Source organism: Solanum pennellii, chromosome 8 (genome assembly GCF_001406875.1).
Source record: "Solanum pennellii chromosome 8, SPENNV200".
NCBI classification, from domain to species: Eukaryota; Viridiplantae; Streptophyta; class Magnoliopsida; order Solanales; family Solanaceae; genus Solanum; species Solanum pennellii.
The window spans coordinates 28130945-28152196 of NC_028644.1; the positions used below are offsets into that span (position 1 = coordinate 28130945).

Sequence of the window (21252 nt, forward strand, 5' to 3'; positions counted from 1 at the left end):
ATTTTACACGCAGGTAAAGCTTGAATCTCTTTGTAAGGTTGATCCAATTATGCTATCCTAAGTATCATATTATAAACCTGGAAATTGGTACTGGTTATACTCAACGTCATCTTGTCTTTCAGCATTCAAGAAGAAAAGAATATAAAATGCTGAACACCAAACTAGGAAGCAACATTGACTAAGAAAAATAGGCAAATTGTAATCAACTTACCTGGAATGAATTTTTCACATATTTAAAACCTGGCAATATATGAACCATGCATTTGAGTCTTTCACATATATGTCATAGTTTGAACTTCATTTGCATCAAAAAAATATTAACCTATATAACTAGGAACAGCCAAAAACTTTTTCATATCTATCGGGGGAAGCATCACCCAAACTGGTTTACAAGGGCAAGCTTTCGGTGGAGAATCCCATGGACATTCTCTAATACGCTGCCAAATGGTAAAATATTCATCATCTTCCATTTCATTAGCAGCTTGATCAGACAAATCTTCATCATCCTCATATTCAGCAGCCTGAGCAGGAACATCTTCATCAGCCTCATCAGGTACCTTTTCATCAGCTTCATCAGGCGACTCTTCATCAACTTCATCAGACGCCTCTTCATCAGCCTCCCCAGGCGCCTCTTCATCAGCCTCAGCCTCATCAGGTGACTTTTCATCAGCTTCATCAGACGCCTCTTCATCAGCCTCATCAGTGGCCTCTTCATCAGATCCATAGTCGTCCTCTTCATAATCATGATGTAATTAGGTGGTACCCCTAAGACAATCTGCACCTGCATGGGTAGATAGACATACTGTATGTTCTTCCTGAAGTGTACACCCTCCCTCATTAGGTGCCAGGTAGAGTTGCAGGTTAAGCAGGTGAATATAAGTCACTTTCTGTATGCCAAGGTTAACACCTGCATGGGTAGATAGACATACTGTATGTTCTTCCAGAAGTGTACACCATCCCCCATTAGGTGCCAGGTAGAGTTGCAGGTTAAGCAGGTGAATATAAGTCACTTTCTGTATGCCAAGGTTAACACCTTCACCGTACACTTCGAAAACCGTGAACTGCATCTCAAGAGGAAATACTATCAGTAGAGGCGTACAGACAGGAGATAATACCATACTGGTGAACCATGTTTCCTGCAACTTTAAGGCCTTTGTTGTTAGATCACTGGTTCGTGGAATAACTTCTCCACCTACACAATCCAATCTCATTGAGCTCAAATAGGTGGTTGTTCCCTTAGAAACAACTACATACAATTAATTCTTACACGAGGGCATTTTTAACTTTTCCCTCCAATTCAATCTGAAACTTCTGATGGTGAACTACTATATCAAAGCCTTGAATCTGAAAGGTATGAAATACGGTCTCTCCATCCGACATTTCCAGTAACAAAATAATTTCCACGCCATCGCATACCCCGATAAAGTTCTTATTTGGAGTTCATCCTGGATAAGCTATCAATGTTTGCCATTTACTGCCCGACATCTCATAGAGATGAAGTGATTCTTTAGCATAATTTACCAGGATAAGTCACCCATTCGGGAATGATCCGATCAGCTTGAAACCTCTGAGATCATGTTCGATCTCATAGGTTGCTACTTCTTGGTAATCATCAAGTGTTAATTCTTTGAGCTCTTTTAGTTCTTCAAACATCTCCTCACATGTGGCTGATTCTCTGAGCTCAGTTATTGTCATTTGTTTGATATTTGCTAATGCTTTTTACTGTTCAGGGTCAAATAGCTGGCAGGTGTTTCAATTGGGATGAACAAGTACAAGGTTCGGAGTCCAAGATGGAGGTATATGATCTACAAAGAACTTCTTCTTGATGTTTTCCCAGCGGATAAGTGGAGGACTAAGGAAAAAACCATCCCCTGCTTCAGCCTGCAGAATAGATAGGAAGTATAACTACTTACAATGTTTATATGGTGAAGTTTCAAAGATTGTGAATCGAAACAGAGACATTCAAGGGTGGTGTACGTGAACATGATGGTTAATATAGTACTGCTTTTGTTTCCGAAGATATAGTACATCTACTATATATGTGAACAATCCAACTAATTATTTTCAATAACATTCAATAAAGAAACTATAGGCCTTGCATTGTAATACTAACTTCATCGCTACTAAAAGGGTTTCCGGAATTCAAATTCGTTCTTCCTCTGGAAAAGACAGGTAACCGCCATGCGTATTTAAATTAGAATTCTGTAACACTTTAAGGTTAGAAATTTACAATAGTTTATATAGTCACAGTGATAATTTAGCTATTGTACGACACACCCAACTTTAAGCCACAAGTTAGAGAATAAAAATTTTAAAGTTGACACACTATAGTCTACTAAGGGTGAAAGTTAGAAGGATCTCTGTTAGCTTTCTAAAAGAAATGGAGCTTTATTAATCATTTTCATCATATAATCCCTATAACTAGTAGGAAGAGGCAATAAATCAGACAAATCAATTGACGATCTTGTCAAATCCTGGATGATGCCATTATTATGTGTAAATAAAGCATATAAAGGAGAGGTTTCATTTCTTCCGACTAAGATCAGAGGTGAACCTGATAGACACACAGAGAGTATCCGGAAGTTGTGTCTTTCCAGATCTGAACAAATTGTTCACTCAGTAGAGTTAGGTTAAATTTTCTAATAGTGCTTCTACCGCAAAGCTAAAGCAATAATCAATACTTGACTGTTACCTAGATTCACCAAAAGGTTTAGTGATTGCTGAAGTTTCTTTCTTCCCTCCTTCAAAAGTTCACATAGAAGAAAGAACAGAATTAGGAGTGATTTTTTGTAAGTAAAAACAATGAGGATTCAATCATATATATGGGACCAAAAAGTTTACCTCTCAAGACATTATCCAAAGATTGGCTTCTAGTTGTGTTGCTAACAACTGCCTCCCTCTGTAACATATCCAAATAGGACAGACTCATTATGGCATGTCACACAAGCAAACGAATGAAAGAGTGGATGGACAAGGAAAACAAAAATAGTGATTTTATTTCTCACCACCTTGACCGTATTTAATTATTGAGTAACCTCTGTGGATTACTAATTATAATAGAATCAGTCCAACAAACTTTAGTAAGTTCATGTGTGCAGAGGAAAGAAAACATATACTTTGAGTAGAAGAGCATCTATTAGGTTCAGTAATATACCCTAACTAATGAAAAGAGAAAGTGAGTAGCAGTAGAAACATATGGTGTATCATCGACATTAAAATGACTGACTATCAGAATTAAAGAGTGAACTTCTGTAACAATGATACTTATCAGAAGAACAGAGATTGAAGACATAGAACTTTATGCATAACAACATGAGTTGTTTTTTTTCCTTTACCTTCTTCATATGCATTATCAAGCCATTGCAGGTGTAGATACCTGCCTCTTGAAACTTCTTCACATCCCCAACATTGATTCCGGGAGAGATCACTGAATAAATTTTGAACAAATTTCGAATTCAACTTTCAATCATTTTTTGGAAGTTTATCAGAATCTTACATGAATTTATATTTGCAGCACACACTATAGCATCATCCTATACCTCAAAGTAGACAGACATCAGGAGGAACATAATACTACAAATTTTATTTGAACTCTACTAAAATACATTCACAACATCTTAAAATTAAAGGATTATGATACATATGATCAGCAATGAAAATCTAACAAGCAGAAGAGAAAACTGAAACATTGCAAATTATGCTATAAAGATGAGATCAAAACAGAGAGATACACAAGGCGCAGATGAAAAATAGGATCACGACTATATAAAATAATGAGCCATCACTATGAGAAACGCAGAAAACAATCTATTATCTCAAATTAATGTGAGCTTTCTTTGATATTTATGTTATTCAGAAATTTTATCTCCAAACCACAGCTAAATATTTTGTTGACGCATATGAAAATCTTATATCTCCACTATAGAAGTAAGTAGAGGAAACTGGAAACCCTAACATTCTCCACTAAGATAAGGTCAACAAACGCACACTAGCATTGATTGAATTTTTGAACAAATGGCTTGAATTATGAGGAAACGGAAACTATATTCACAAAACGAAAGCGCAGCTGAAAAAGTGAAATTCAAAAGAAAATTTCTTACGTTTATCAGTAGCTTCAACTAGCTGCAACACTTTTTCAGATCTGAAATCAAATACACATTAGAATCAGAGAAAAATAACAAACTAAATCTATCAAAAACACGAATTGGAAATTTACTTGAATTGTGTCATTTTCAGCATGGAGAGAGTATGCAGAGATATTGAGACTATAGCTGATTCGCTCGATGAAGAAGATGGTGGTGTTTCGCATGCGTTTTGAAATATCAAATTTTTACTGCTTTATAAGAAACCGGAACCCGGGAAGTTGAATTAGTTGAAATGTAACTGTCTTTTGAGTTCGGATGTTCTGTTTATCACAAATATTTTTATTGATTCACATATTTTTATTATTATTAAAAAAATGAATTACATGTATCGTTACCGCTTCAAAGTTAAAAAATTTAAATTTAAATTAACTTTTAGAAAGTCATGTATTTTATCTTTTGCACATATAAATTATTTTTTGATTTATTTAATTATTATTATTTGAATTTTTATTTTTTTGTTCATTCTTTAGTATAAAAATAACATAAATTAAAAGAAAAGGTGTGAATAGAAAAAGATTTAAAAGTTCTAAAAATATATCTTTTTGCAACTATATGTAATTTTAGTTTTAATATCCGTAAAAACAATGTTGGAATTGAAATTAAGAAAGTCAGTGAAGAGGAGAAAGAAGCTAAGGAAGCTCAAGTTTTGACTACTTGGAAGCTTCTCAATCAAATGAAATTCAGAGACAATATTGGGTCTATATCTTAGTTGGTCCAAATGCAGAATTTTCAACCAAAAGTTAATGTCTCAGCCCAACAACAAATGAAGGCCCATAATTCAATTCTGGACAGCCTTATTTGAGAGATGATTTGGACAAATAAATGAGGACAAATGGATGAACATTAGGCAACAAATATGCAGATTTCTATGTAACGGATTTGTGTATTTCTTGTACGAAATAGTACACACACAGCTGTATAATTTTATAGTGAAGTGATAGCCAATTAAAATTCATACACGTATAGGAGTTATTTTGTTTTCTTCTTCTGGATATTTTATATATATACATCATTGATAAATGAATGAAAGGCAAGAAAAAGTTTTCCTTTTATACTCTCTAAATTTCCACATGGTATCAGAGCAAATCTGAGATCCTCTTTCTCTGTTAGCTTTTCTTCTTTTCCATTTTTCTCACTATTCTTCTTTTTCACTGTCCAACAATGGTGACAGGAACTGTAGTGACTCTTGATAACACTCAAACAACTGGAAATACCTCAAACCCTCTATCAGATCACACTCATCCTTTCTTTCTTCATGCTTCTGATTCCCCTGGAATGAACCTTGTGAACTCAACCTTCAATGAAAAGGGATATGGGGGATGGAAGAGGTCAATCTTGATAGCCATTTCAGCAAAAAATAAGATTGGGTTCATTGATGGTACTTAAAAGGAACTAGCTCCTACTTTAGCTGATTTCAAACTATGGAGCAGGTGCAATGACATGGTGTTGTCATGGTTGCTCAACTCTCTCTCAAAGGAGATAGCTGACAGTGTCATCTACTCCAGAACAGCCAAAGATCTCTGGCAGGAACTTGAGGACAGGTTTGGGCAAAGTAATGGTGCTCAACTCTATCACCTACAAAAGGAGTTGAGTGATTTAGTGCAAGGATCAAATGATATTGCTGGGTATTTCCCAAAAATCAAGAGGTTGTGGGATGAGCTTGATGCTCTAAACACTTCTATCAACTGCACATGTGACTGCCAGTGTGGTGGAAAAACAAAAATGGGTAAGTCTCTTCAAGATGAAAGACTGATTCAGTTTCTAATGGGTTTAAATGATGTCTATGCAGCTGGGAAAAGCAATATTTTGATGCTCTCACCATTACCTTCTGTGAATCATGCTTACTCACTTTTAATGCAAGATGAGAAGCAGAGGGAAGTGTATATGAGCTCACACTATCCAGGGAACTCCGCTTCCTTCTTGGCCACTAATCAGACCACTCTTGATCAGAAATCTGGATATTATGAAGCCAAACAGAAGAAAACCAATTTGGTGTGCTCAAACTGTAAGAAACCTGGGCATTCTGTGGACAAATGCTATAGGATAATAGGCTTTCCTAGTGACTTCAAGTTTACCAAAGCTAAGAGATTCCAGGGAAATGTGAAGAGTAATGCTGTCTTCATGGAAGGAACACAAGAACAAAATGGAGTGCATTTTAATGGAGACGGGCAGGGGAAGAATTTCACCAAAGATCAATGCTCACAACTCATTCAGATGCTTCAGAATGTGCAAATGAATCAGCCAGAAGAATCACCATGTGATGCAGCAACTAATGCAGTGACATGTGCTGGTAATGTTTTCAAATCACCTCATAAAATAGTTCAGTTCAAACACCAAACCTGGATACTAGATTCAGGTGCTACACAACACATGTGTTTTGATTCAAAGATCTTCTTAGAACTTAGAAATCTTCAATCTCCTATCTTTGTTGATCTTCCTAATTCCTATAAGGTCAAGGTCACTCAATTTGGAAGTATAACTTTGCATCCTAAACTCATCTTAAAGGATGTCTTGTTTGTTCCTTGTTTCGAATATAGCCTCATTTCAGTCTACAAGTTGTGCAAACAATTAAGTTGTTTACTCATCTTTTCTTCCTTTGGTTGTTTTCTGCAGTGAAGAGGCCTCTGGAATTTGTGAAGTGAGGACAGGTCTATATTTCTTAAAGTCAAGCTTCCAATATCTCAAGGGTTTCGATGGAAGAGCAATTGATTTATCTGAACAAGAGAATTCTAGTTCTCTTTCTGTTTCTAGTACTTTTCCCATTCCTATAAAAAGTAGTTCTGATGTAAGGCTGTGGCACCTTAGATTAGGGCATATGCCATTTCAATCAATGAAGAATGTTTGTTAAACTCTTGTTTCTCCTCTTCATTTCCATTCTGATTGCAATATCTGTCATGTAGCTAGACAAACAAAATTACCTTTCCAGTCTAGTGAGATTAGTACTAAGAAGATCTTTGAACTGATACATATTGACACTTGGGGTCCATATAAAACCCCTTCACATGATGGATACAAATATTTTTTAACTATAGTGGATGACTATAGTAGATCAACTTGGACTTATATTTTGAAAAAAAAGGGCAATTCTTTCACTATCCTAAAGTATTTTCTCGTGATGATTGAAAGACAGTTTAATATCAAGATTAAGGTGATTAGATCCGATAATGCACTAGAATTGGGTGAAAGCAATCTATCATCTGAATTTTTTGCATCACAAGGAATCATTCATCAAACTTCATGTACTCACACTCCACAACAAAATGGTGTTGTGGAGAGAAAGCACAGACATCTGTTAGAGGTATCTAGGGCCTTACTTCATCAGTCAAAACTGCCTATTTCTTATTGGACAAAGTGTTTGTTGACTGCAACATACTTAATAAATCGGTATCCCTCAAGAGTTCTCAAAAACAAGACACCATATGAGATATTATTTGTAAAGCCCCCTAACTACTCATCTCTTAGAAGTTTTGGGTGTTTATGTTATGCTGCCACAATTTCACATAACAGGGACAAGTTTGAGCCTAGATCTATTCCTTGTGTCTTCATAGGTTATCCCTATGGAAAGAAGGGATATAGGGTGCTTGACATGAAAACTCAAAAGATCATGGTCTCTAGAAATGTCAAGTTTCATGAAAACACATATCCCTTTTCTGCTGTTTCAACCTCCCATACTCCATCTTCAACTTCTATATTCGCTAAAGATACTTCCATAATTCAGGATTCCCAACATGACAATATGAGTGCATTTCATAACCTGTCAGATCGAGAGACATATCTTGCCCCACAACATGTTGATGCGGGATCCACACAAGATAATTTGGAGACTGGGACTTTGCCTGACACATTAGAGATAAATACTTCAACCTCCACCGTCATCCCAAGAAGGTCGGACAGAACTCACAATAGACCTGCATACTTAGAAGAATATGTGTGCAATGCTGTTTTTCAAGCAAATTTAACTGAAACTTGTTTCAGTCAGCCCGTTGTCCCTAACTGTTATTCCTTTGCTAGCCTCTCAACCTCAAACCAACAAGTTTTAAACTCTATTTCTAATATCACAGAACCAACTTCCTATGCCCAAGCAGAACTACATCCCGGTTGGAAACTAGCTATGGAGACTGAAATTGCAGCACTAATTGAGAATGATACATGGGAAGTAGTAGAATTACCAAAAGGAAGGAAAGCTTTACCATCCAAATGGGTGTATAAGATCAAGCACAATTCTGATGGAAGTATAGAAAGGCTAAAAGCACGATTAGTGATTACAGGCGACATTCAAAAGGAAGGAATTGACTTTAATGAGACTTTTTCACCGGTTGTCAAAATGACAACTATCAGGTGTTTGTTAACTATAGCAGTGAAAAAAGGTTGGGAAATTTCACAAATGGATGTGAATAATGCATTTTTACATGGAGAGCTTGACGAGGAGATTTTCATGAAACTTCCAAATGGAATGCAATCAATCACTCCGCAACATGTATGCAGGCTCAAAAAGTCCTTGTATGGACTTAGACAAGCTTCAAGACAATGGTACTCCAAATTGGCAGAAGCTTTGAATTCAAAAGGGTTTGCTTCATCACTGAATGATTATTCACTTTTCTTCAAAATATCAGGTTCTAATATTTGTATCATCGCAGTGTGTGTTGATGATATTATTCTCACAGGAAACAACACAACAGAGCTACAAAATCTAAAGGACTTCTTGAATTCACAATTCAAGATTAAGGATTTGGGTGATCTACACTATTGTTTAGGACTTGAAATCGTAAGAGAACCATCTGGTATGATTGTAAGCCAAAGAAAGTTTACTCTAGAACTTCTGAATGAGTTTAACTGTGATCATTTACCTCTTGTGACATCTCCACTCGATCCGTCTTCCAAACTGGATTTCTCCACTGGTGAGTTGCTCACTGATCCAACTTCATATCGGAGGCTGCTTGGTAAGATCAACTATCTCACTCACACTAGACCAGATCTCTCATTTGCTGTACATCATCTCAGTCAGTACATGCAGCAACCAAGAGGTCCTCACTTTGCAGCTGCATTAAGAGTATTGCGGTATCTTCGTTCAAATCCAAGCCAAGGGTTGTTCCTGTCTGCTGATCCTTCATTCAAATTACTAGCTTTCTGCGATGCAGATTGGGGGTCTTGCGCCAATTCTCGTAAATCCATTAGTGGATTCTTTATTAGTCTTGGAGGCTCACCAATCTCCTGGAAATCGAAAAAACAAGCTTCTGTTTCTCTGTCTTCCGCTGAAGCAGAGTACAGATCCATGAGAAGAGTAGTTTCTGAAATTACTTGGCTTACTCGATTACTCAAAGACCTTGGAGCCTCTCCCTCCGTTCCAATTCCCCTTCACTCTGATAGCCAGGAAGCCATTCACATTGCCCGCGATCCAGTTTTTCACGAAAGAACCAAACACGTCGAAATTGATTGCCATTTTGTTCGACAACAATTTTCTCGGGGTTGATATCTCTTCAATTTGTACCATCTTCCTCTCAGCTTGCAGATCTTTTCACCAAACCTTTATCAGGACCCTCTCATCATTCAATTCTCGGCAAGTTGGGGATCGCTTCACTCCTCTCCAACTTGAGGGGGGATGTTGGAATTGAAATTAAGAAAGTCAGTGAAGAGGAGAAAGAAGCTAAGGAAGCTCAAGTTTCGACTACTTGGAAGCTTCTCAATCAAATGAAATTCAGAGACAATATTGGGTCTATATCTTAGTTGGTCCAAATGCAGAATTTTCAACCAAAAGTTAATGTCGCAGCCCAACAACAAATGAAGGCCCATAATTCAATTCTGGACAGCCTTATTTGAGAGATGATTTGGACAAATAAATGAGGACAAATGGATGAACATTAGGCGACAAATATGCAGATTTCTATGTAACGGATTTGTGTATTTCTTGTACGAAACAGTACACACACAGCTGTATAATTTTGTAGTGAAGTGATAGCCAATTAAAATTCATACACGTATAGGAGTTATTTTGTTTTCTTCTTCTGGATATTTTGAATATATACATCATTGATAAATGAATGAAAGGCAAGAAAAAGATTTCCTTTTATACTCTCTGAATTTCCACAAACAATTTGTAGTATCTACAATAAATTTTACAAGAAAATAAGTGAAAAAATAAGTTGAACATCAAAATGATAAACTCAAATTAATCGACGAGTAAAAATAATCAAAAGAAAAAAAACATGTAAGAATGATCAAATTCACGCTTACATGAAATTTTTAAAAATAAAATTAAACAAAAAATATCTTTTAATCTTTGTTAGAGAGAAAAGATATATGTGAACCATTCTTGTAACCATAGAGGATATATATGAATTATCGTCATATTCATAACAAGGAATTTATCAAGTCTAAATAGTAACACTCAGTGATATATCAAACAATTTTAATTTCTTCATTATGTTTTAATAAACTAGTTAACAAAATATTATAATAAACTTAATGATTAGACCTATCTATTCTATTTGTCTATATATTATAAAACATGAATATAAATGTCCGCTAAACAAAATTTTTATTCAAATGCTAAAGGATCTTTATACCTTATTAATTATATAGAGAAAGGCCTAAAATGTCCCTCAATTATTTGAAATGGTACAAAATTATCATTCATCCATCTTTTGTTCTCCATATATCTTTAACTTTAACTTTTTAGCTCAAATATACCCTTGATGTTATCGATGATCTCATATTTGCTCTTATTTTTAACAAAGCCCTCTAAATAAAATTTTTTTAATATATATTTTTATTAATCTAACTTATCCAAATTTAAACTCGTCCCCAATAAATAATAAAAACCACATATAATTCATTATATCAAAAAAATTATTAATTTCATGATATGTTACAATTTGAGTTATTTTAAATCAACCCTCAATTTATTTTAACTCAACTCATAACAAAGGATTCAACTAAAATTCATACTCACTCCTTATGATTTTTCATCTTTTTTCATTTATATAAATTATCTGTCAAATATCCAATCGTTTTTTAATCATTCTCTCCTTTTATTCTTTTTCTAATTTCTTACTTAATCACGATATTAGGAACCCTAACTTTAAAATAAACCTACACATTCATATAATGATATTATTTTAGTTTGTAGTATTATCATGGTGTGTGTATAGGGGGGGGGGGGGCTGACGGATATGAGAAAATATTATTTCATTTTTTTATTATGAATTTTGGATACATACAAAATAAAAATGTAGTATTTTATTATGAATTTTGGATACATACAAAATAAAAATGTAGTAGATATGCATATAACTTAATCAAATTGTCTTCTATTGAAATAATTATTTATGTATGAATGTCATCGTTATTTTACTCCTTTTTCTCTCTTGTTTTTCATAAGTTGAAAAAAATTAAAATTTAAAATGGACAAAATCCAAGAAGAAAAAATAGTGGATAGAGAGTAGAGGACTAACCTTTTTTCTATTTCTAATGAAATGTGAATCCATAATCAAGCGAAAGGTATGAGTCCATGTATTAACTAATATCAAATTCTTTTCGTGAAAAGGGTCTAAAGTATCAAAAAATTATGAGATTTAGTACAATATTACCCTCCATTCACTTTATAGGTCTGAACCGTTAGAAATAAGAATATGTTTTAACCAAAAGGTTGTCGTCAAGAGTATAGAAGAGTCAAAAAGTGGATAGAGGGTAGTGTTGTACCAATTCAAATAGTTGATGGGCAATTTAGACCCTTCTCCGTTAATTATATGATGTCTGTAACAATAATGTAAAAAAAAAGTGAAAGTGCCGGCCAAGTTTCAAAAAGGTTAGCATATATAAGTTAGAATCCTACAATTATGCAACTTGTTATTAAGAAGAAAAATTTGTTATATGTACTAATACATCAATACATAGCTGGTAAGAAGCTATTTTTGATTAACGCCAACAAGACTTAGGACGAACACAAGGTTGTACCAAAAGTAAAGTGAATGGTACCAAGAGGGTTGATTTGGTAATTTGACTCCTGGATTTCTAACTAATATGTATATACATCTGTGAAACACGTGTTCTAGATACGTTATATATACGGTTCCTTTTCATCCATTCTCTGTCCCAAGAAAAAAATGCTCTACAAAATGGAAGGGTTTTGCAAGCCCCTCTATGAAATTCTCAGTTAAACAAGGTATGCACTGTTAATTCCTCGGATTAGAAAATCAGAAAAATAATAAAAGATGAAAGAAAAACACAATGAACTATCCGAATTCACTGTGTGTTCTTAAGAAATTTAATCCCCTTAAGTACCCGAGATTGCAAATTAATTCCTCCCAAGATAAAACAGATTAACCATTAAAGAAGTAGCAGTACCTCAAACTTCAATAATTTCAACGAACTCAAAATGACAACAACGAATCAGACACACAGACACGATCGATCGATTTTATTTTGTAAGAAATTTATGCAAAAGAATGGAAGAATTCAATGCTGAACAATGAGAGACAACCTCTCTATTTATAGTCAACAAAGGGTAAAGGTCACAACTCTTAGGAAAGAAGACAACCTTCCAGAAAGGTCACAACACTTTGGAAAAGATGCAACATTTCAAACAGTCACAACCCTTTAGAAAGGACACAACCTTTCATAAAGGTCACAACCATTCGGCAAAGTGACAACACTTCAGGAGAGTCATAACCCTTCATTTTCCGTTCACACCTTCAAAACCCAACAATCCCCCACATAAATAGGGAATGACTATTTTTTTTAAAACATATGCATGAAAAACTGTGTGATCATAATTAAGGGTTAATCGCATTTGGATAAGTATGTTTCTCTTCAAATTTTCCGTAGCAAAAGATATATCGGATATACTCGGTCAATCGGTAGATTTGATATCTTTGAACCATCGAGCTTTGGTGTATACCTAGACAACATAAGTCACACAATCAACCCTTGAACTGTTTTTGGTTCTCATTGTTTTGTTCATTTCAGCCACGAACACATCTCGAATAATAAGTGCTTAGAGAATTGGCCTTACCGGATTCTCCTTGAAGCGGCTTACACTTCACACTTAAATAGGTACCTTGTGTCAAACTTAGAAACCATTAAAAGTTCTAATGCATTTATCCTTGTTACTATACATTGTCTTATCATGAGAATGTACCATAAAAAATAATACTTTGAAAATGTTGAACCATCATTAATGACTTTGTTTGATCTCCTTTAATCAGGATCTTGGGATCTTCAGTCTTCTAGGTAGAGTTACCGCTACAATGACTTGTTCTCGACCATAGTCCCATTCACTTTGATAATCTATCAAGTTAGGCCTTTTATAAGTGGACCCTACATATTATCTTTTGACTTTCATAGTCAATTATGATAATTCCACTAGAGCGAAGTTTTCTAACGATATTATGTCTATGTCATTTATGAAGAGACCTTCCGTTATACATCATACTCCATGCCAACCTATTGCAAATTAACTCTCACGGTGTATGCATACTGGAGCTCAAGGTTTAGACCAAAAACCTTTTAATAAACTTTGGAGTCATTGAACTTCTTCACTGGCCTTATCTAGAGTGATAAAGTCAGATTTCATATTAGAGTGAGTGATACATTTCTGTTTGAAAGATTTCCAAGAGACTTCTCCTCCACCAAAAGTAAATACACATCCACTCGTGGATTTTATTTCATTTGACTTGGTTATTCAATTTGAATCACTATATTCTTCCAATACTATTGAGTACTAGTTATAATGCAAAATAATAATTTGTTAAGTATGTTTTTACATACTCAAAATTCTTTTCATTGTCATCCAATGAGTTTGATTGAGATTACATGTGAACCGACTCAGTTTACTAATAACACATGCTATATCTGATCGTGTATACTTCATGATATATATCATACTTCTCAATACTCTAGTCATATCATATACTAGTAAAGAGAGACTCAACGACCACAATATCAAATATACTCCAAGAATTTGGTGGGTCTAACATAATACAAGAATGTCATCAAATTTCATATCTTGTACTTTCAAATTTAAATTAGATAGCAAGTCTAATTTTGTATTTATCACAAGTAAAGAATCCCCACATTTTAAATATGTTCTCAAAAACATTTTTCAAGTATTTGAAATTATTTTTCACATATTTTTCCCATGCTTTTTAAATTGTATAGCATCAAAATACATATTGACAACACGAAGCCTTCTTTAGGAGATTTAATCCATAAAAACACCCTTTGCAGACACAAAAATCACTAATTTTTTTGTTACTAGTGCTTTTTTTCCTTTCTGTCACAAGTAAACAGACCACTTAGTATTTAGAATACTAACAATAAAGATTCAATATTTATACAACTTGTTTCTAGTTTAACGATGAAGTTCTTATATTTTTGTAATCGTTAACCGAATGAACCTTGAATTCTAATCAAGTTTTTATACTCTTCGAATCAGTTTCACATTCAAACAAAGTAGTAAACCAAAAAGGCTTTAATCTCCAGAAATCTCAAATACAACACTATTTCTAGCTAACTTTGAAGATTTTATGTTTTTCAAATCTTTTAGTCTTAATATTCGTGACAAAGATTTTGTACTCTTAAAGTTAGAATATTCATTCAAACAGAGTAACTAACAAATTGGTGAAGTTTTCATATTCTTCAAACCAATGCACAATCTGATTTGTTCGTGAAGTTCTTATATCCTTCAAACCAAAGAAGTAAAAAAAATCAGCAGATTTTAGTCTCCAAAAGTCAAACACAATCAAATTTCACATGAAGTATAAAACTACAAAAGTTTTTCCCTCTTAACAGAATACACATTAGTAATAATCATCACCTAATGATCATCTATCCTAACATTTATGAGATAAATCTCATAACTTATAAAGGATAGGAAATAAAAATAGAAATTGATTCTTACTCTCATTGAAGGAAAAATAACTTAAATACACAACTATAAGTTTTGTATTCTCTAATTTTCCCTTCTTTTTTTAAATATTACATAATTTCTTTTTTTTTTTTATTTTAGTAGAAGTGTATAGATACATAACATTCTCTCTCCTATAATACACAATTCCCCAATATAATGCCTATTTTTTCTCCACTAAAACACTCAATCTTATAAATCAGTTTTTGGATTTTGAATTATTAATTTTAATTAAAACACCCGATTTTGAAATTTTGAATTTCAAAATTCAAAAAATTTGAAATTTTAAAAAACTGGACAATTGCTCTCCCGTTCTTATTGTTCTTCTTACTCCATCACGTCTTCAGTTCTTCTTACTCCATCATCATCTTTGTTCTTCTTAACCCAGCATCTGTTATTGGTTTCTTCCTTTTCTTATTACTCCATCATCAGTTCTTCTTTTCTTCCTTTTTTTTTGTTTTGGTTAATTGTTCTATTACATCATAGCAATGGATCCGTTAATTAATAGAAGGATATATGATTCTGACGATGAAAATTGGAAAGAAAATAAAAAAAAAGTCTTTGCATGATCCTATGAATCTTCAGAAGGATTCAAACAAAGATTCTGGCGAAACATCAAAATCAAAGGTTGTCAAAATACAACAAAAAAGAAAAAAGAAGCAACAACCATTGTTGTCAGGCCTACATTGTTTCGGGTTTGTATTTTTTATACTTATTTTAAAATTGTTGTTGAAATTAGTAAAAATTTTAAGGAATCCAATATGTATCAAAAAATTATGAAAATTATTATCATGTATTAGACAATAGGTTTAATACATAAGTACTAAGTGGATTATAATGTTTAGTATATGCTTTGATACATGAATTAGATGTGTATCATATGATTTCCTATGTATCAAGGGTTTTTGAAAATTTTTATCATGTATCAGTGATTAATTTCAATAACTGCGCCATCAAGTGTGCTTGCTGATACATTTTGAATCAGTGTGTATAGTATTTTAGACGATGCATTGATACATGAATTTGTTGTGTATCATTATATTTTCTATGTATCATGAGGTTTTGAAAATTGTTATAATGTATCATTCAATAAGTTTAATAACTGCGCCATCAACTGTGCTTGATGATACATATAGAATCAGTGTGTATAGTGTTTAGTCGATGCACTGATACATGTATTAGATATGTATCACATGTTTTTCATGTAGTATGAATTTCTGAAAACTGATATCATGTATCAGTAAGGTATTAGTTGTTTATTTAGTATTAGTTATTTTATTTAGTATTTATATTTCAATATCGTTATAATTTGTTTTTTTTTTCAAATTGCAGCCACTGAAGTACAAGACAAAAAAGATACCAACACATCCCATAAGGTTTGCTGTCAATTTTAACAACAATTTCTTAAAGGACTTTGAAAAATACATAGGGGAGAATGTTATCCAAATGTTTAAGGATACAATTTTTGGACCCTTTTTAGACATTACTAAATGTAATTTTCAGGGCCAAATCACTAAGTGTTTGTTGCTTTTAGAGTTGGAACAAAGCAACCCTAATGTGTTGCATATTAGACATTCAAACGGGTGTGTCCTAAAATTTGGTATAGATGAATTTGCATTATTAACAGGACTTAAGGTCAGAGGAAATACCAATGATTTCAAATACCCAGAACCAACTAATTGTATGCTTTTCCAAAAGTATTTTCCTGGTGCAGTCAATAGTGTTACCAAGCATCAATTAGTTCAACGGTTTAAGATGGGTAATTGGGAGAACGATCAGGATGCACTCCAAATGTCTATACTGTTCTTTATTCATACATTTGTATTAGCTACTCTTGATAATACAACTATATCTATTGTGGACTTTCTAATGGTTGAAGATGGTAGATATCAACATTATCCTTGGGGTCAGCTATCATTTTCAAAACTAATTGGTTCACTTAGACAGGATTTTGATGTTAGTAAAAAGTTGTATCGATTATATGGGATGCCATATGCACTTAACGTTTGGATATACGAATGTGCATCCAATTTAAATTCTGAAATAGCTGTGAAAGAACGAAATGTCATCCCAAGAATGTGCAATTGGAGAGTTGTGTCTGATAAGGCAAAGTTTGAAATGCTTATGTCTACCATTTTCCAAGAGGTAAAATTTTATTTTTGTCTATGGAATATCGTTATTTATGTCTTGTGATACATTGTGAAATATTATTGTATTAACAGTTAAATTATCTTATGTGTTGTGATACATTCAGAATGCATGTTCAAACATTGTCCCAACAACAGAGGAAATTGAAGCTTTTGACCTTGCTCAAGTTGAACATGCTCATTCTTCATCATTACCATTAGTACAACCAAATGAGGAAGATGATTTTGATAATTTCTCCACAAAACCTCCGGAACAGTTATTGAGGACATATTCTAGAGTGTCTGATACATCTCCTCCACCACCGCCAAAAAGAAGAAAAAAAGTGATTATACAAAAAAAGAAAGTGTCAGAACAGAACCAGCCTGATCAATCAAATGTGTCTCCGACACCGGATGATGATGTACATGTTTCTATGTCAAATCTGTCTCCAAATTCGAATGCTGATGATGTACAAGGTTCTGTTCCAGACGTGTCTCCGAAATCGGCTGCTGATGTACATGGTTCTGTTCCAGACGTGTCTCCGAACTCGGCTGCTGATGTTCATGGGTGTGCAGATTCTCAGAATGTCAACAATATAATTCCATATATTGAAGAGTTGAAAGGACATTTGAAAACTTACGTAAGTAAATTATTTTGATATTTTTAAAATTTTTTTTTATCCTAAATGTATCTACAATTTGTAGGTTGACAAGAAATTTGAGGAACTGATTATATTGATAAAAGAAAATCACTCCCAGTTGATGCAATCTATAGGCAAGGAAAACATCATTTTCAGGCTAATCCAAGCACATTTCAGTCTGACAAACAAACATCTCAGCAAATACCAATTGATCTTTATGATATGGGTGGTGTAGCTGAGGATGGTGTTGGTTTTTCTGGTGAAAATGGTGAACATCAAATCGTCGACGATGCAGGGGATGTCGCCGAGGATGGTGTTGGTGTTTTTGTAAATGAGGGTGAACAACTAGTCAGTGATACTCCAAAGGTAATGTTTATGATACATTGGACACTTTATTTTTCCATTTTAATGTATGTCGTGTATCATGCACATATAGTCAATGCTATGTATCATGTGAGCATAATCACTGCTACGTATCAGCACAAATTATATTAACAATTTTTATTTCAAAACTGCATATTCAGGATGGTGACGCACATCAGTCGCACCAAGATTTAAATGAACATATCATGGACACTTTCTTTTTCATTTTAATTGCTGTCATGTATCATGCACATTTACTCAAGACTATGTATCATGTGAGTATAATCACTGTTACGTATCAGCACAAATTATATTAACAATTTTTATTTCAAAACTGCATATTCAGGATGGTGACGCACATCAGTCGCACCAAGATTTAAATGAACATATCATGGAGCAAGATGTTGATGACAATGTTCAACACAACATCCCTCATGTTTTGCCCGAAAAAATAACAATGGATGCATCGTTAGATTTTTCAATTTTGATTTATGACACACAATTTCATTACACACAAATTTATTTTAAAAATCATTACATCATATTATACAGGAATCTTCCACTTCAACAACAATATCGCCATCAACTCAAGCAGCAATAGATGCACTTATCAAAGATTTGGGTAAAGATCCTACTAATGCTAGACCATTATATTCTTACAATCCACAGAATATAACTAGCAGCCAGTACTTGATGACCGACAGTCAATTACCCACTGATATTCCAATAACTGAGATTGGTGTTAGAACCGATTCGGTCACTCCTGCGCATAGAAATAGAATGCCTTCGAGAAGGATTCAATCTCCATATTGTACTTCTTTTGGGTCAAGCGAGAAGGGAAATGAGAAATTGAAGGATATGGCTCGACTCCATTTCCCGTTCGAAGGATGTGGCATTACAGATCAAGTTTCGCCAAAACTTATTGAGGATTACATGAATTGGTTGTCAAAGGGGCTTCTAAAAAATCATAACAATAAGTAAGTTTTATACATTATTTTTGCAAGTGTTAGGCGTAATTATTTTTTATATAACTAATTCATGATACTTTGTTATATAAAAATTGTAATTAAGTGAGTGTTATGTATCATGTATATATATTCAAACTTATGTATCATATATGCAGGAATCCATCGGACGATAAATACAGATCAAAATCTTCTTCTTTTGGATTTACGATGATGGACTTTGTTGTTGCTTTTCCAATGAATAAGAATTGGTTTTATGCCATGTCAAAGCCCAACAAATGTTGGTCTGATGAGGTAAAAATCTTAAACTAATTATCAAATATGTATCAGTCATAAGTATATTATTATAACATGATACATTCTGTAGAAGTATCATACTATTTAATTAGCAATGATATATTCTGTAGAAGTAGCATACTATTTAATTAGCAAAAGTATCATACTATTTTTTAATAATTATATTTTTTTATATTGTTTAGATGTATATCATTTCTTACTATGTTTTCATTTTGTTTATAGCACATCAATGTGATTTTTTACTACCTTCGTAAAAAATCAAAACTTTGCAGCATGGATCAATACAGATACACAACAACCCACTGCTTGTTCATGTCACATGTAAAAAATTGTTATGATAGATATTACATGGACGATGATGATGATAGTCTTAGTACACAAGAACATGTTGATCGCGCTTCAGTTGTATCTGTATATGAGAGGTCAATAATTAACATCATCAAAGGTTTTGGAATACCAGCTGCTTTACCATGGCATCTTGTAGATGAGGTCTACATCCCATTTAACTGTGATCAAGAATTCCATTGGGTGCTGGCAGTTGTTGAATTGAAAAACAGGGTGATAAGAGTTTTTGACTCATCAATTAGCACAAGGAAAAAAGCAATTCCTCATGAGATAAAAATGTTGTCTAAAATGCTTCCTTCTTACCTACTGGACAGTGGATTCTTTGAAGAAACTGAACGCACAAAATTTGCTGATTGTCATGCATACAAAGACAACATTACTGGTTCACTTCTGGAGCCTCAAGTTCCTTTCATGATTGAATTTTCACAAGACATCGCTAAACAGGACTGCGATAGCCTGTAAGTATCAAGAATTTTTCGTTTGGCCTTTTTAATGTATCATTAAGTTTTTAATTTATTCTGTATTTTTTGTAGAGACTGTGGGTTATATGTTACTGCATTTGCCGAGTATATGAGTGACCAAATCAATATATCATATGCTGATTTTAGTCCTGATTACCTACGTCAAAGATATGGAGCATTGTTGTGGAGTTATGGAAGCGAGAAGGCTAAGTGCGGATATGTTAGTGACAATGATGATCCACCAAAATCTAGGGGCGTAGTCACACCACCACCAGAAGAAGATTTAGTTCACATAGTGTAGCATTTTATGATAAAACAATGTTTTAATGTTATATTTCTTGTTTTGATACGTTATTGAACAAGTATTTTGACGTTTTTTAATGTTATTTTTTTAGGTTTGTCAATTTCCATGAATAATTTTTTTTAACATTACGTAACAAATATTTTTATCTTGAAAATATAAATATCAGACATATTATAGCGTCACACAGGTTTAATTCCTTTAATAAAGTATAGTCAAAGTATTTATAATTAAACATAGAAATAAAGATTTTTTAATTTTTTATTTAATGGAGATGATACATTGGGCAAACCAAATGATACATATGTACCAAACACACACTAAAAGTACCTGATACATTGGCTAAACCATATGTATCATGTACAATATGTTACCTTATAATCCTTAAATTTTACATGATATTTAGTTATAATGAATAGCATAGTTATATGAATTGCTATTATTTTTTAAAAGTAAAGTTATTTACTGTATATTTCAAGAAAAACATATCAAAAAAAGCATTACACAAGTTAAATTATATAAAATCACATGATACATGATATATAGTCATTGTAAAGTACACACTAACCTCAATAAGATTTTTTATTTTTTATCTAATGGAGATGATACATTGGGCAAAGCAAATGATACATATGTACCAAACACACACTAAAAGTACATGATACATTGGCTAAACCATATGTATCATGTACAATATGTTACCTA

At 33.4% G+C, this 21252-nt stretch overlaps 1 protein-coding gene and 1 pseudogene across 1 annotated transcript; one reads left to right on the top strand and one right to left on the bottom strand.

Moving 5' to 3' along the window:
- Window positions 1-207: 207 nt before the first annotated feature.
- LOC107027376 (meiotic recombination protein DMC1 homolog) lies at window positions 208-4338 on the bottom strand. Its single transcript, XM_027918887.1, has 7 exons — window positions 4217-4338; window positions 4101-4141; window positions 3336-3427; window positions 2842-2899; window positions 2693-2741; window positions 2555-2599; window positions 208-1881 (listed from the first exon to the last, which is right to left on the bottom strand). Exons 1-7 carry the CDS (start codon window positions 4237-4239, stop codon window positions 1806-1808), a joined length of 384 nt encoding a protein of 127 aa, XP_027774688.1. The 5' UTR covers window positions 4240-4338; the 3' UTR covers window positions 208-1805.
- Window positions 4339-16443: 12105 nt separating this feature from the next.
- On the top strand, window positions 16444-20610 carry LOC107027558 (annotated as a pseudogene).
- Window positions 20611-21252: the final 642 nt, after the last annotated feature.